The 18129-nt window shown below is 36.9% G+C and overlaps 1 protein-coding gene across 2 annotated transcripts; it reads left to right on the forward strand.

The window, feature by feature from the left end:
• The first annotated feature begins 4123 nt into the window (after positions 1 to 4123).
• Positions 4124 to 6209, forward strand: TCEAL7 (transcription elongation factor A like 7). 2 transcript variants are annotated; one of them, XM_025988122.2, is made up of 3 exons: positions 4124 to 4234; positions 4833 to 4900; positions 5267 to 6209. In XM_025988122.2, the coding sequence occupies exon 3, from the start codon at positions 5281 to 5283 to the stop codon at positions 5581 to 5583; it is 303 nt and encodes a 100-aa protein (XP_025843907.1). In that variant the 5' UTR covers positions 4124 to 4234; positions 4833 to 4900; positions 5267 to 5280; the 3' UTR covers positions 5584 to 6209. The 2 variants fall into 2 exon arrangements, with proteins under 2 accessions (XP_025843907.1, XP_025843906.1); XM_025988121.2 differs by lacking the exon at positions 4124 to 4234 and adding an exon at positions 4429 to 4478.
• Positions 6210 to 18129: the final 11920 nt, after the last annotated feature.

Here is an 18129-nt window from a genome sequence, read left to right on the forward strand (position 1 = left end):
CTTACAGACCTCTCTGTATATGATTCTCTTAGAGCTTCCACTTCCACTTGGTTTTTTATTTTATTTATTTTATTTTATTTTATTTATTATTTTTAAAGATCCACTTGGTTTAAAAGAGGGAGGAATCTGCAGTCTTGCTCTTATCCATGAAAAAGTGATAGAATTGACTTTCACTGTGTGCCAACTCTGGAGTTATAGTACCTTATTCAAAATTCTATATCCACTATTTCCTGTGTGACTTTGGGCAAGCTACTTAACCTCTGTACTCCTTAGTTTCCTAATAATAGCATTATAAGTATTAATTCAGTTAGTATATGTAAAGCACTTAGAAGAATTAGGGAATAACTAAGAAGTATTATATAAGTTGTAAGTATCACTGGTGTTGTTACAATGAACAATACTGACCTCCCCACAAGGTCAATGGCTCCCACATTTCTTTACTTCTTATGCTTACCTGTCTCCTTATCCTGACTTGGGGGAGGGAAGACTAGGGTGATTGTTGCAGGTGGTAGAGGTGGCTTAGATGCCTTTTGTCAAACTTTTGTGAAGGTATCTGGTCCCAATTGTTGGAGTTTCTTTTTATGATACATAATGCCTCTTTGTCCTCATCTATGAGTCACATCAGTCAATCCTAGGCAAACAAGTCAAATCTAATTCAATATCTTACTTTGCCTGCATTTGCATGTATTTTCATACTAGCTTTTACTTAGAAATGGAGATGTAGGGATGCATGAGTTGCTTAATTGGTTAAGCACCTGACTCGGTTTCAGCTCAGGTAGGCTCAGGTCATGATCTTAAGGTTATAAGATGGAGCCCCATGGTTCCACTTTCAGCAGGAAGTCTGCTTGAGATTCTCTCCCTCTCCCTTTCTCCCTCCGCCCCCCCCCCGCTCTAAAATAATAAACAAATAAATCTTTAAGAAGAAAATGGAGATGTATTCCATGAAATGTTCAGAAGATCAACTAAAGATGTTCCTACCTAGTAAGATTGTTGGAGGATGAAATAAAATAATTCAGGGCAATAATATGATCATATCTGTTGATTGGAATCATCATTCTATTGAAAAGTGGAAAGATGTAAGGCAAAGAGACCAGTAAATATTGTGGTTGTCCATGAGTTTATGGCTGTTTGCATTAGAGGAGTGGTAGTAGAGCCACAGTGGGAACTGAAAGGGTTCCTGAGAACCTTAGTAGGTAATCATTGAGACCTGTCATTTATTTGGGCATTTGGTATTATTTAGTCATGTACTAAAGGTTTTATATAAATTATATCATTTAACTCTGATAACTCTATGAAGCATTAGCCTAATTTTATAAATGAGACACAGAGAAGTTTTAATATCCAAGTTTTAGAGCCCAGGTTATACAATAGGCAAGTAAATGCAATTAATTCAAACTCAGATCTATTCAAAGCTAAGCTTCTTACCACAATGCTAAAATCTTCAGCACCTGGGTTCTTCCAGCTATTTGATAATCATGATTCTAACCATCTGCATGAAAAGCTGCTTTCAGAGGATTCAGGAATTCCCCATCCTATCAATAAATCTTATGCCTCTATCACAACTTAGCATTTCTTAATAACTGTGACAACAATGCTGTACTCTTCTTAATACCTCTTCTCTTTCTTCTAAGTATTTTCTGGAGCCATTTGCCTCAAACTGGTTAGTGGCAACTTTGCATTCATATTGAGCTATAGTCTTCCTAAAAAACAAGTTTTAAGAGCACATCCTTCTTTCAAAGGAAACAGTCAACAAAACTAAAAGACAACCTACAGAATGGGAGAAGATATTTGCAAATGTCTTCTCAGATAAAGAGCTAGTAACCAAAATCTATAAAGAACTTATCCAGCTCAGCACCCAAAAAAACCCCAGAAAATCCAGTCAAGAAATGGGCAGAAGACATGAACAGATATTTCTTCAAAGAAGACATACAAATGGTCAACAGATACATGAAAAAATGCTTCACATTACTCAGCATCAGGGAAATACAAATCAAAACTACAATGAGATACCACCTCATACCAGTAAGAATGGCTACAATTAAGAACTTAGGAGACAACAGATGTTGGCGAGGATGCAGAGAAAGTGGAACCATCTTACACTGTTGGTGGGACTGCAAACTGGCGCAGCCACTCTGGAAAACAGTATGGAGGTTCCTCAGACAGTTAAAAATAGAGTTACCCTAAGAACAGCAATGTATTACAACTAGTTATTTACCCAAAGGATACAGGCATAGTGATTCCAAAGGGTACATGCACCCTAATATTTATAGCAGCAATGTCCATAATAGCCAAAATATGGAAAGAGCCCAGATGTCCATTGACAGATGAATAGATAAAGAAGATGTGGTATATATAATGGAATATGAGTCATTAAAAAGAATGAAATCTTGCCATTTGTAGTGACATGAATGGAACTAGAGGGTATTATGCTAAGCGAGTAAGTCAGTGAGAAAAAGATAAATATCATACTATTTCATTCATATATGGAATTTAAGAAGTAAAACAGATGAACATAGAGAAAGGGAAGGAAAAATAAAATAGAGGGAGGCAAATGATAGTAGACACTTAACTATAGGAAACAAACTGAGGGATGCTGGAAGGAATGTGGGTGGGGGAATAGGGTAACTGTGTGATGGGCATTAAGGAGGGCATTGGAAGAAATGAATGAGCCTGGGTGTTGTATGCAACTGATAAATCACTGAATTTTGCCTCTGAAACTAACAATGCAGTATATGTTAATTGAATTCAAATAAAATTTTTTAAAAAAAGAAATCAAAGGAGGGGGATCCCTGGGTGGCTCAGTGGTTTAGCGCCTGCCTTTGGCCCAGGGCGTGATCCTGGAGTCCTGGGATCAAGTCCCACATCGGGCTCCCTTACATGGAGCCTGATTCTCCCTCTGCCTGTGTCTCTGCCTCTCTCTCTTTCTCTCTCTCTTTCATGAATAAATAAAATCTTTGAAAAAAATCAAAGGAAAAAGAACACATCCCTCTTTCTGTTGTCTATATTTCAAACTAACATCGACAACAACTAAGCCACTTAGATTACTACCAAAATCCTTAGCAACAAAAAATTTGCTGTGATTCATGACTAAATGTGTCCAGTTACTGTTGGTCCTAATTCCTCAGTGTGGCTGAACGACGTATAAGAAAACATAAATAGGATGATGGTGTCTGGGAGAAATGAAAAACTATTTGCTTCTCAATAAGAATATTGAGGCCTCAATATTCCAAAAGATGGGGCCTTTTGGATACAGAAAATAAAGAAATAAAACTGTATAGTGCAAACTGAGAGAGAAGACATGATACTGAGATCAAACTAGTAAAGTTTTATGACAGATTTTTGAAGTCTGAAAATCTAAGGGTGAAGTGCTGTTGGTTTATGACCTCAGTAGTTCTCCTAATGAAAGGGCCTTACATGCCCAGGGCTCCCCAGAAGGTTAGTAGGTTCCAGCTGCCCTGTATATTTTAAACTTCCAAAAATGTGTCTGCCTGGAGGGTCTATATTTATCTTATGACTCGGCAGCAGAAACAGGTGCCTAGGTCTTTTTTCCCTCCCATCTTGAGTCTTTTTCCAAATGTATTTATTGTTATTGTATTTCTGATTAATAAAAGAATATAATAAGTTGATGGAAAAAATGGAAGAGTAGGAAATTATCAGAACAAAAGTAAAAATAACACAATCTCAATCATTACTTCCTTTTCTAATTTATCCTACCCCCTCTAATTTGATTTTAGAATTGAACAGAAAGGCAAATAAATGGTGGCTATTGATGACAGGGGAGGGGTGGGTGGGTGCACAGGAAACTGGTACCTGTTTTGTAGCTTAGAAGAGGATGAGTAATCCTCTTAATACAACTAGTAAAAAGTCACAATGGTTAATATGACCGTAGGAAAATGCAGCCCCTCTCTGGTAATCAGAGAAAGGCAAATTCCAACCACAAGGAGAAGGGGCCACTCTTGACCTCTGTAATCAGCAGTGAGAAAAATAAGTGGCAGACCCTGGTGTGGGGAGGTGAGAGGTTGGTAAGTCGTTCTACTTCTGCAGCACAGCTGATGGGAGGGGAAAGTGGGGACCAGAGTTGGAGGATGACATAATCCTCACGTGACCAGGAGCTGCCACAAAGTCCTTATATTCCCCGGCTTCTTTCTCCTCTGGGTACCAGCTCCTTACTGTCCTGTAGCCGTTTGTGTTGTGACCAAGAGAAGGAGGACTTAAATTCCTTAAATCTCAGAAGGTTGGTTTCAGGAAACCGCTGGGACCCCTGGGGTGGTAGTGGCTGAATCTAGTGACTGGAATAGGTCTAGGCTCACTTTCCCCAAACCCATGCAAACTCATTGGGAGATGATTGTATTTTTTGAAAGGACGGTGGTTTGGGAGTAGGTGGAAGTCTCCTGAGATTTAGTGATAGTTTAGAAATAAACGGCTTCTCTCAGACTGGCAAGCTTTCCGTTATCCTCTGTCTCCTTTGAGGAAATGAGGTGTGGGCTGTTGTGTGGAGAACGGCTAAAATCCTGAGGTGGAGGCAGAAATTTAGACAAAATTTCAAAATATTTCCTCATTCAATGCCTGCCTGTGGGTCGTGGCGGGGGGGGGTGGGAGGGGGCACGGGGACAGCAGCCCTCGCAATGACTAGGCCAGAGAGTGAGGGGTGGGGGGGTGGGGACAGGGATTCAGGAGGAAGGGATAGGGACCCGAGGGGAACCAGGACGTAGGAAATTTGGGGCGACGACGGTCGTGAGGATCCCGGACTCAAGATAACAGTGTCTTGTCTCTGGGGCTGGTGGATCCCCCGAGAGCTCCCTCCTCCTCGCCGCCTTCCTTTCTGTCTGCAGGTCCAAGGGTCTGTGTTCACAGACACCTCGAGGCAAGAAAAAGAGGAAACTCTCCCGAATCATCACAGGTGAGTGTGAGAGAGGCACTTAGCCCGGGTCTCTGAGGGTGGGGTTTGGGAAGGGCAAGAGCTGGGTAAAATTTACGGCCTCACAGCTCAACTACCGTTCTGCTCCCTTTCTCCCGCGTCAGTCAGAGAGGCCATTAGCCTTGTCTGCTGGGGAAATGGTGGGTTGCAGAAGGAGGGGAAAGGAGGCGGATTGGTGGGGATGTGGGAGGTAGGGGAGGCATCTCTAACTTCAGAGGGCTGGACCTATGTGACAGGGTTGGGAGATTAGGCAGGTTATCTTGCTAAAGATACTTACTTGTCAGAAACGGACAAACCTGAATCAAAAGAAACAAGCTATTTGCTCTACATTTTCTCCCCGGACTTAAGCTGGAAGCAACATCATGCAAAAACCCTGCAAAGAAAATGAAGGAAAGCCCAAATGCAGCGTGCCAAAGAGAGAGGAAGAACGCCCCTATGGAGAATTTGAACGTCAGCAAACAGAAGGGAATTTTAGGCAAAGGCTGCTTCAGTCTCTCGAGGAATTTAAAGAGGACATAGACTATAGGCACTTTAAGGATGAAGAAATGACAAGGGAGGGAGATGAGATGGAAAGGTGTTTGGAAGAGATAAGGGGTCTGAGAAAGAAATTTAGGGCTCTGCATTCTAACCATAGTCATTCTCGGGACCGTCCTTACCCCTTTTAATGCATTTCTCTCCTGAATTCAACTATTTTCTGTTATTAATATTACCACCATCGACTTCCTTTTGTTTGCATTTTCTTGCTAAATATTGCACCATTTTACGCCTATCCTTCAATGTTCCTTTGATTTGCATATGACTCCGGTTACCAACATCTCATCTTTTGACCCAATCTCATTCATTTAATAAGGATGTCTCATTCATTTGCATGGGAAGATGCTCATTGTATATTGTTAAGTAAAAATAATACATTGCAAAACTGTGTGTGTATATGTGTGTATATATATATATGCACTTTATATGTACATTTATATATGACATAATGCATAAAAGTCTGAATTATTATACACCAAAACGTTAACAGTGAACCTCTGTGTGATCTGTATTTAATTTTTTGCCTATCTGCATCTTCTCATTTTCCAAAAAATGAATCTATATGTGTGTGTATGTGTGTGTATTGTGTCACAAAAAACCTAAAATAAACAGACACACAAAAAACTTGTCAATTACCGTTGAAGGGCAGTAAAACACTTAATAAACTCTTGACAACAGAACTATAAAAATGAAATGTAAACTTCAAATTACCTCTGGATCTCTTAGCCAGAGGAATAAAACTGGCGGTTATCACAGATATACTTGCTTTAAGACTCAATCCTTTTCGAGGGGAAATGATTTGCCTCACAGGGCTGCTGTGAGGAAGAAATGAGGTGACTGAGCTGTGGCTTGGTGGACTCTTGTTCCCGCCTGTGCATACAGAACCCCAACCCACTACAGAACATCAGTTATCTGAGGAAGGGCCCTGCACTTACCTGTGCTCAGGGGCAAATCCATTAGTATGCAGGGCAGTGGGGACTTCCATGGCAGTCCTCTGCTGTTGAGCCCCACCCTCCTCCTCTAGGTTTTGCCATGCCTGCTGGGCACTGCTACCTCTTCTGGGTCCTTTGCTGTCTGCTGGCCCTCACTGCTCCTGGAACACTGGAGTCCTTGGATGTCAAAACCCACTCACTCCTGGAGTCCCCAGTGGGTTGAACCCCCACTCTGTCTTCCAAAGCCTCTGCTTTATAGTGACTCTTAAACAGGTGAGACTGCTCTAGGATTGCTTGGGCCACAGTGCCTTGCAGGGTTCTTAGCAAACAGCCCCTTCTGTTTTCAATCCTAGGACCCCTCCTCTAAATCGGAGTCAGGCACGATGAGGCCATTTTGGGAGTTGGACCAAGGTACAAGTTTGAATTTAAACAATGCTGTAATCAGAGTTGCCTTGGGTCTAAGGACTAAGGTTTTGTCCTCCTTCTCTTGTGAGATGATCTCTCCCTTGAAGGCTCCTGGGAAGCCTGACCTGCTGGTTCAGAAGAAAATCAGGGGACATATAAATTGCACAAAACAATGTAGAAAATAGTTCTAGGAAAGCAATCCCCATATTTCTATCACTTTCCTTCCTGAAACATGTAAAAATTCTTTGTAAGACTACAATATATATAATATATAAATATATATAGAAATATATATATTTTATTGTACAATATGTATTGTATATATATTTCATTCATATGTATGTGTATATATATTTTTTAGTCTTACAAAAGACATGTATATACACACATATATACTTACATATGTGTATTTATATTACATACATGCATATATATGTATATTACATGCATATATATGTATATTACATACATACATACATATATCTGTGTATATATACACACTTAAGCATTATTTCCTAATTGGATTTCTTTTATTTTGCATCTCAAAGTAAGTACCATATCATATATTTCATTATATTTCTTTTTGATTAGTGACTTACATATAGTAGGTATTTGATAAATGTTTACTTAATTAGAATCTAGTGTTCCTGGCCCAGTTTTACCTTTGATTGCATAAAATTGGCAATAATCTACTTCACTACAAACTATAACTTGAATTTTTAAATGGGACCCAACAGGAAAGGGATTATTTCCTATATTCAGTCTATAAAGTTATTGTAAAATTGTATGTCTCAAACAGCTCCTTATAATCATCTGGAGTGCTTATTAAATATGCAATATTTGGACACATATGTCCCCATACACACTGATACTCTTAGAAACACTCTGAATCAGAATCTCTGCATTTGGCTCTGGCCCTCCATTGGGGTTTCCCATGAAATCATGGTCTCCATTATTGCTTCATATACTCTCACCATAGTCCCTGTTTCAGCTGAGCAGTGCAGAAGTCTCCTTATAATCAAAGAGCCAAATGGTTTATAATTCATAAAAGGGCTCCTGAAAGTCAAAATCGTGGTTCTAGCCTGAAAATTCTAACAAGTAAATCTATGTGAATAATAAACATTATTTGGCCATGGTAGGAGGTGAAGAACCAAATGAAAACTAAAATAAAAAAACAAATTTGCCTATCAAATAGGCAAACGTTTGCTTACAATACTCAATTTTATTGAGGATATAGGCATTCTCATACTTAATGAGAGAGTAAATTGCTACATCCATTTTTTTGCTTCTATTCACAGTAAGTACCAAAAACTGTATATATTGCATATACCACGGCTCAACAATTCTACTATTTAAAATTTCTCCTAAGAAAATAATCATATTGGTAAGCAAATGTTTAGCTATAAATGTTTTATTTAAGGGTTTCACATATTTGCAAGAATTTTTTAAAACCTAAGAATCAAGTACATGTACTATCCAATCAGAAGGAAATGAATATAGATTCCTATTCACCACATACACAAAAATACATCCCAGGTGGATTGAAGATGAAAATGTGAAAACATGGAGTACCTGGCTGGCTCAGGTGGTGGAACATATGACTCTGAATTCAGGGTTGTGAGTTCAAGCTCCACATTGGCTGTAGTGATTATTTATAAATAAAATCTTTAAAAAAGAGAGAAAGAAAGTAAATGTGAAGAACAAGAATAAAATATTACAATGAAAATTAACTAACTTGTACAATCTTGTGATGCTTGTGATGCAATCTTCTTTTTTTTAAAGATTTATTTGTATTTATGATAGACATAGAGAGAGAGAGAGAGAGAGGCAGAGACACAGGCAGAGGGAGAAGCTGGCTCCATGCCGGGAGCCCGACGCGGGACTCGATCCCGGGACTCCAGGATCGGGCCCTGGGCCAAAAGCAGGTGCGAAACCGCTGGGCCACCCAGGGATCCCCTGATGCAATCTTCTTAAGCATGAAAAAAGTCCAGAAGTTATAAAGGAAAAAAATATAAAAGGCCCAAAGATAGGAAATATCCTGTGAGGAAATATTTTCAATACCATGACAGATAATGGGAAAATATATAACCTCAATAGCTTTTACAGATGGAAAAGAAAAAAATAAACAAACCAGCAAAAATATGTACATATCACATGACCCAGAACTTGCACTGCTTTGTGTTACCATAGAGATATATGTACACACACCCACAGGAAAGCATAGATGGATGTTTATTGTGTTATTGTTTGTAAGTGCCAATATATTAGAAATAGCCAAGGTCATCAAAAGGGAGATGTCGAATAAAGAGTGTCCTATCTATGCCAAGAAAACTACACAATAGTTCAAAAGAATGAAATTCTTATATTGAAGCATCTTCAGGAATATTATTAGGTAAAGACAATATATATCTTAGGGTGCCTGAGTGGCTGTGGCTCAGTCAGTTAAGCATCTGCCTTTTTTTATTTTTATAGATTTATTTTTTATTGGTGTTCAATTTAAGCATCTGCCTTTGGCTCAGGTCATGACCTTAGGTTAAGTTCCATGATCTCAGCCCCTGGTTGTACACCATGCTCAGCAGAGTCTGCTTCTCCCTTTGCCCCTCCTCCCCACTGCTCATGCTCTTTCTCTCAAATAAATAAATAAAATCTTTAAAAAAACCAATATGTATTTTTACTTTGCTATTGTCACAAATATTATTGTCATAAATAATGGATTACATTATTTTATTATTATTATCATTTATTTTATTATTCATTTTAACATACTGCTTTAACCATACCTCCAATTTCAATCTGCTCCCTACAATTAAACACTTATCAGTTTGATGGATAACTCAGAAAATGTGTATTTCTGTTTTTCATTTTAACTGAATACCCTAATATTACATTGTGACTTTCAGGAGCCCTTAATTAGGAATCATAAACCATTATAAGGAGACTCCTGTACAACTCAACTGAAACAGAATGTATGGTAAGTGTGCATTTTAATGTAGCTTTATAATTATTGTTATATGCATTTGTCTTTTAAGACATACAGGGAAAAAAAGGAATTGTAAACCAAATATGAAAAACTACTTGCTTTTTTTAAAAAAGATTTTATTTATTTATTTATGAGAGACACAGAGAAAGAGAGAGAGAGAGGCAGAGACACAGGCAGAGGGAGAAGCAGGCTCCACGCAGGGAGCCGGATGTGGGACTCGATCCCAGGTCTCCAGGATCAGGCCCTGGGCTGAAGGCGGCGCTGAACCGCTGAGCCGCCAGGGCTGCCCCAAACTACTTGCTTTTATACTTACCTCTGTAGCTACCTTTACATTTGTTATTTATTTATTTATTTAGTTATTTAGTTAGTTAGTTAGTTTTTATTTTTGTGTGTATGTTTCTGGTTATTTTATGATTGTTACTATTTTAAATCAAATTTCTTCTATAATAATTGACATACAATATAGTTCCTCCATTTTAAGTGAATACTTTGTTGAGTTTTGGCAAATGTATGCACAAAGAGTAGCCACCACTTCAGTACGATATAGAACATTTCCATAAAATTTCTGGAGTGATCGAAATGCTGTTTATTTCTTCACATGACTTTAAGTTACTTGTGTCTCTTTTTCTCAGCATAGAAGTCTTATAGGACTTTCCAAACTTCCATAAATACAAATACAAATGAGTCTATTTTCTATAGTATGAATGTACCTTATGTTATTAAAATCATTCCCCTGTTACTCAACATTTATGTTATTTCTGTGTTTTCCCACTAAAAACAATGCTGTCTGCAATGAAAATGTTTACACATGTATTCAAATTACTATATTTCTATAGAATAGACTCTGAAAAGTACAATTGCCTGATCAAAAATATCTCTTACATTTCCCAATCTCCCTTGCCCATATAGTTGGGACCACCAAATGTAATATAAGACACTTCTTTTTTTAAAAGATCTTATTTATTTATTCATGAAAGACACAGAGAGAGAGGCAGAGACACAGGCAGAGGGAGAAGCAGACTCCATGCAGGGAGCCTGACATGGGACTTGATCCCCGGTCTCCAGGATCAGGCCCTGGGCCAAAGGCAGTGCTAAACCACTGAGCCACCCGGGCTGCCTCTAATAAAAGACACTTCTAAGGCTTTTACAATTCTGGGTGACCTTTCCATCTTCTTTCAGTAACCTTGGAAACCATGTGTGCCATCTGGAACACATGATTGTGTTCCTAGATACCTGAATAATCAATGGAGCAAAGCCATGCAGGAGAACCAATAACTCTCATTAAACTATGACATGAATGAGTAATAACCTGCCTTAAATCTACTGAGATAGGCTAGTTCATCTTAATATACTGCTTTACCCACACCTCCAATTTCAATCCCCTCCCCACAATTAAACATTTATCAGTTTGATGGATATTCACCTAGAAATATATATATTTCTGTTTTGAATTTTAAATATTATAATATTACATCTATTGCCCTATTGTTTTTACTTAACAATATTCCTGGAGATGCATCAGTATAACAATCTCATTCCTTTTAATTATTGTGTAGTTTTCTTATTTGACTTTTTCCTTTTGATGACTTAAACTATTTCCAACATTTTGGTTCTTTTAAGCAATGCCATAAAAACATTTATCTATGCTTTCCTGTGTACCTGTGTGCCTATATCCATGTAATAAGAAATAGTGATATGATATGCACATATTTTATTGGTTTGTTTATTTATCACAATGCATACCATGAATATATTCATCACCTCCAAAATCCTGATAAATATTGATGGAAAAATCCTCAACAAAATACTAGCAAACTAAGCCAGCAGAATGTTAAAAGGATTTTACATCCTGATGGATTGAGGTTTACTCACAAAATTCAAGGGTGATTCAATATATGAATATCAATGTCAGGGGCACCTGGGTGACTCAGTGGTTGAGCATCTGCCTTTGGTTCAAGTCATGATCCCAGGACCCTGAGATCCAGTCCCGCATTGGGGTCCCCATGGGGACCCTGCTTCTCCCTCTGCCTATGTCTTTGCCTCTCTCTCTGTGTCTCTCATGAACAAATAAATAAAAAAAAACTGATGTCAAAATCTTATATTGCATTAATTTAAGAAAAGAAAAAACCACATTATCAACTCAATTGTTACAGAAAAAAGCAGTTGACAAACTCCAATACCCTTTCATAATAAAAGCACTCAACAAACTAGGAATATAAGAAGTTTGTCTCAACATAATAAAGGGCATTTATGAAAAACTCAATGGTAGATTATATTCTATACTGAAAGATTGAAAGCTTTCCATATGAGATCACAAATGAGACAACGATGTTTGCTTTTATCAGTTTTGTACTGGAAGTTCTAGCCAGAGAAATTAGGCAAGAAAAAAATAACTGAATCTAAATTAGAAAGAAAGAAGCAAAATTATCTTTATTTGCCAATGACACAATCTTATATACAAAAATAAAGAATATGCAAGAAGTTAACTAGGACTAATAAATAAACTTGGCAAATTGGAGGATACAAGATCAGCTATCCCAAATTGGTTGTATTTCTATACACTTGGAATGAGCAACAATTCTGTGTACAAAAGCACAAAATAGAAAACAATACTTAAAAATAAATTTAACCAAGGTATCTCAAGATTTGTACACTGAAAATTATAAAATTGTTGAAAGTAATTAAATAAGATCTAAATAAATGGACAGATGTCCTATGTTCATAGATTGGAAGACTCAATATTTGTTAAGATGACAATAATTCCCAAAGCAAGCAAAGGATTGAATGCAATTCCTATCAAAATAGAAAAATCTGGGGTGCCTGAGTGGCTCAGTCAGTTAAGTGTCTCCCTTGGGCTCAGGTCCTGATTTCCGGGTCTTGGGATGGAGTCCCATGTTGGCTCCCTGAGCAGGGAGCCTGATTCTCCCTCTCTCTCTGACCCTCCTCCCCGTTTGTGCTCTCTCTGTCTCAAATAAATACATAAATATAATCTTAAAAAAAGAGAAATCTATTTTCCAGAAAAGGAAAACGTGAGAGTAAAATTCATATGGAATTGCAAGAAATCCCAAATAGACAAAACATATTGAAAAAAATTAGGAAAACTCACATTTTTAAATTTTAAAATCTTACCAATTATAGTAATCAAAACAGTGTACTACTAGCATAAGAATAAACCTGTAGATCAATGAAATAGGACTGAGAGTCAGAAATAAACCCATACATATATTGTCAATTAATTTTGGACAAGAGTGACAAGTCCATTCAATGGGAGAAAGAATAAGCTCTTCAAACAAATGGTGATGAGACAACTGGATATCCACATGCACAAGAAATAAATTAGACCCCTACCTCATATTATTCCAAAAGTAAACCAAAAATGGGTTAAAGACATAAATATAAGAGCCAAAACCACAAAATGTTTGGGAGAAAACTGGGAATAAATCTTCATGACCTTATATTTGGCAATGGATTCTTAAAAATGACAACAAAAGCATCATCCAAAAAAAAAAAAAAAAGGCAAAATGAAACAACAAATAAATTGGATTTCATCAAAATTAAAAACTTTATGCAACAAAAGACATTATCAATAAAATGAAAAGACAATCTACAAAAACAGGAGAAATATTTGTAAATCATATATCTGATAGGGTCTAGTATCCAGAATATATAAAGAACTACTACAACTCAACAACAAAAAGACAGCCCAATTAAAGAATCATCAAAGGACTTTTATAGACATGTCTCCAAAAAAAAAAAATACAGTTGGCTCAAAGAAACACAGAAATGTCTTCAAAATTATTAGTCGTGGGATCCCTGGGTGGCGCAGCGGTTTGGCGCCTGCCTTTGGCCCGGGGCGCGATCCTGGAGACCCGGGATCGAATCCCACGTCGGGCTCCCGGTGCATGGAGCCCGCTTCTCCCTCTGCCTATGTCTCTGCTTCTCTCTCTCTCACTGTGTGCCTATCATAAATAAATAAAATTTAAAAAAAATTAAAAAAAAATTATTAGTCGTTAGGGAAATGCAACTCAAAACCATAGGGAGATTCCACTTTAAACCCACTACAATGGCTCTAATCCATAAGACTAAAAATAACGTGTTGAGGACACAGAAATTTTAACCCTTATAAATTGCTAGTGGTAATGTAAAATGGCACAGCATCTATAGAAAACAGTTTGGCGGGCAGCCCGGGTGGCTCAGTGGTTTAGTGCTGCCTTCAGTCGAGGGCATGATCCTGGAGACCCGGGATCAAGTCCCACATCAGGCTCCCTGCATGGAGCCTGCTTCTCCCTCTGCCTGTGTCTCTGCCTCTCTCTCTCTCTCTCTCTCTCTCTCTCTTTCTCTCTCTCTCTCTCTCTCTCTGTGACTCTATGAATGAATAAATTTTAAAAAAGAAAAGAAAAACAGTTTGGCAGTTCCTCAAAAAGTTAAACATAGGATTACTATATGATCAAATAATTCCATTCCTAGGAATGAGCCCCAAAGTACTTAAAATAGGTATTCAAACAATAATTATACACAAATGTTTATAGCAGCACTATTAACAATAGTTTAAGGATGGAAACAACCCAAATGTTTATCAACTGAGTTGATAAACAAAAGGTAGTATATTCATACAGTGAAATACTATTCAGCCCTAAAAAGGAACGAAGTACCGATAACATGCTACAACATAGATGAACCTTGAAAAAATTATGCTAAGTGAAAGAAACCAAACATGAACGGTCACATATTGGATGATTCCATTTATATCAAATGTCAAGAATATGTAAATCCATAACACAAAAAACAAATTAGTGGTTGCCAGGGCTGGAGACAAGACAGAATGGATAAATTGGTAAAAGGCATCGTTTGTTGGTATAATAAAAATGTTTTGGAACCAGACAGAAACGAACATTATGCAACAATGTGAATATTCTAAATGTCACTGAAAATTATACACTTAAAACAGTTAATTTTATTTTATATGAATTTCACATCAATGCAAAAATTAAACACATTTTAATTATTAGAAATATTTCAAAACTTTGCTCCTAAGAGGTTGTACCAATTAACAGTTGCATTGACAATGTGTGAGAGTATCTATTCCCCCTCACCATTGCCAGGACTATGTTAAATACCTTTTTGATCTTACGTCTTTCCAGAATAACCCAGCTCATAAAGACTGCTACTTTCTCTAAACCATTTTTTGTCCTTTACCTTGCAGTTCCTAATCATTGTCTAAACATGTTCATGTCAATGGGTTTTACCTACTTTGCCAAAACATAATTTCCAACAGTCAGTTGTGTCCTCTTAAACCTACCTCAGTGCTAGAAATATAGTAAGTGCTTTCTATTTGTGTTTTTTACATTTAGAACCATGGACATATAACCCTGTTGTATATATTATTCCAAATTTTCAGATGAAAAACTAAGGTTCAAAAATTTTATGCCACACCTTTTAACTCTGGAATGTGTCAAGCCTGAGTTTCTAGCTCCAATTTATCTATTTTTCCATGTGTCCTCCCTGGTAATTGATAAGACCTACTTATCAGTATTTATACAATCACATTTTGTTGGTCATTCTATGTTGTGCATATATGGTCTACTTAATGGCACTCCCTGATGAGGATGAGGATGGCAATGAACTCTTGTCCTTCAAATTGAGAAGTCTGCATCCAGGAACTATGTGGATTGGCTGGTGTCCAAGTCAGCATGGCATAGAGCAACATGCATTTAAAAAATTATTTATCTTTGCTGAATTTGAAAGGCTATCTTTATCATATTCTAAAAACCAAGTTGTTCCTAGATCTGTGTCAGCCTTCAAATGCTATTCTTTAGTTTTTTTCTCTATTCTCGGGAAGTCACTTTTTAAAATGTATTAATTTATTTGGCAGTACAAGTTTGCCTTTATTATTTATTTTCATCAATTTCTTGGCCCCTTATGAATATATGCAATTCAGAGGAATTTTGAACAATATTTTTAAGTTCCAAAATACATTCTTTGTGATTAAAATTAAAATTGAGATGAATTTATGCATAATTGACATATTTTACAGTAATAATGACTGTAAAAGACTCCCATTTTCTAAATAACCTAAAGATGTGCTTTTTGTTTGTTCTCTCAGCATTCCACGGTAACAAGACCGCAAGCTGCTAAAAGCTCATATGTAAATAACTCAAAGTTCCTTTTTTTTATCCTGGAGAAGGTAATGGTTTCTTACCCACTATATCATTCCCTTAAAAAAAAAATTTCCAACAGTACCTATCTCACAGGACTATGGGAGAAAGAAATAAAATACTGAGTTAGCAGTGATTTTATAAGATTTCGTATTTTGAAAAAAATAATCCTTTAGATAGGAACAACACATGATTTATAGTAAGGACAGCAGGTAACTTTTCACAGTATTCGAAGGAAGAGGTGATTGGGACATGGGAGGGAGGGGGAATGTCTTGAACCTGAACCAGGGCAATAACAGACAGTAGGATTAGGGGGAAAAGTAGACAGAGGTGGAAGATTATTAAAAGACTGGGTTCTCAGGAACTGGTTATCGAGATTGAGGGAAGTGAGAGAACAAAAGTGAAGGATAATATCCAGGTTTCTGACTTTGGCATTTAAAAGTATGTTGGCATTATTCATTTAGACAGAAAATATGGTAGTGGCTTAAGTGTGTAGTGTTAGAAGAGTTGGAGAGGAAAATTAGTTTTATTTATTTATTTTTTGCATTTTTAATTTAAAAATGTTTCCTTTTTTAAAAAATTTAATTCTTGTATACTTAACATGCAGTGCCATATTATTTTTTAATTTTTCTACTTAAAATTTTTATTTTAATTCCAGTCAGTTAACATACAGTGTTACATTAGTTTTAGGTATGCAGTATAGTAATTTAACAGTTCCATACATCACCTTGTGCTTATCAACATTATACAGTGTTTGATTAGTTCAGGTTTACAATACAGTGATTCAGCAATTTTATTTTATTTTATTTTATTTTATTTTATTTTATTTTATTTTATTTTATTTTTGATTCAGCAATTTTATATATTAGTGCTCATCATGATGAGGGTACTCTTAATCCCCTTCACCTATGTCACCCATCCTCCCACACACCTCTCCTTTGGTAACCATCAATTTTTAAAAGATTTTATCCATTCATGAGAGACACACACAGAGAGACAGACACAAGCAGAGGGAGAAGCAGGCCCCCTGCATGGAGGCCAATGTGGGGATTATATCATGCCTTGAGCTAAAGGCAGATGCTCAACTGCTGAGCCACCCAGGCATCCCTTCTGCCCATTTTTTTTAAAAAAAGATTTTATTTATTCCTGAGAGACACAGAGAAAGAAGCAGAAACACAGGCAGAGGGAGATGTGGGACTCAATCCCAGGGCCCAGAAGCACGCCCTGAGCTGAAGGCAGATGCTAAACCACTGAGCCATCCAGGTGCCCCTGCCCATTTTTAAATTGTATTATTTGTTTTTGTGGTGTTGAGTTGTATCAATTTTTTATGTATTTTGGATACTAAGTCTTTATCAGATATCTCATTTGCAAATATCTTCTGCCATTCAGTAGATTGTCTTTTTGTTTTGTTTCCTTTGCTGTGCAGAAACTTTCATTTTGATGTAGTCCCAATAGTTCACTTTTGCTTTTTTTTTTATCTTGCCTCAGGAGACATATCTAGAAAAATGTTGCCATGGCCAATGTCAGAGAAATTAGTGCCTGTGCTCTTTTCTAGGATTTCTATGATTTTGAGCCTCACACTTAGGTCTTTAATCCATTTTATTTTTGTGTATGGTATAAGACAGTGGTCCAGTTTTAGTCTTTTGAATGTAGCTGTTCAGTTTTCCCAGAACCATTTGTTAAAGAGAGTACTATATTTTCCCCATTGCATATTCTTTCTGCCTTTGTTGAAGATTAATTGACCATAAAATCGTGGGTTTATGGGTTTATGGCCTCTCTATCCTGTTCCACTGATCTATGTGTCTATTTTTGTTCCAATACCATACTGTTTTGATTACTTCTACTTTGTAGTAGAACTTGAAATCTGGGATTGTGACGCCTCTAGTTTTGTTCTTGTCTTTTTAAGATTGCCGTAGCTATTTGAGGTCTTCTGTAGTTCCATACAAATTTTAGGATTATTTGTTCTAGTTCTGTGAAAAATGCTGTTGAGATTTTGATAAGAATTGCATTAAATCTATAGACTGCTTTTGACATTTTTACAATATTTCTTCTTCCATTTCGTGAGCATAGAATATCTTCCCATTTGTTTATGCCATCTTTAATTTCTTTCATTAGTATTTTATAGTTTTCAGAGTACAGGTCTTTCACCTCCTTGGTTAATTTTATATTCCTAGGTATTTTCTTATTTTTGGTGCAATTGTAAAT

The sequence above is a fragment of the Vulpes vulpes genome, chromosome X (genome assembly GCF_048418805.1).
Source record: "Vulpes vulpes isolate BD-2025 chromosome X, VulVul3, whole genome shotgun sequence".
In the NCBI taxonomy this organism is placed as follows: domain Eukaryota; kingdom Metazoa; phylum Chordata; class Mammalia; order Carnivora; family Canidae; genus Vulpes; species Vulpes vulpes.

Coding starts and splice junctions, on each gene's coding strand:
- TCEAL7 (XM_025988121.2), top strand. Junction 4,901..5,266: donor ACTCTCCCGAATCATCACAG/GTGAGTGTGAGA, acceptor CCCGGACTTAAG/CTGGAAGCAACATCATGCAA.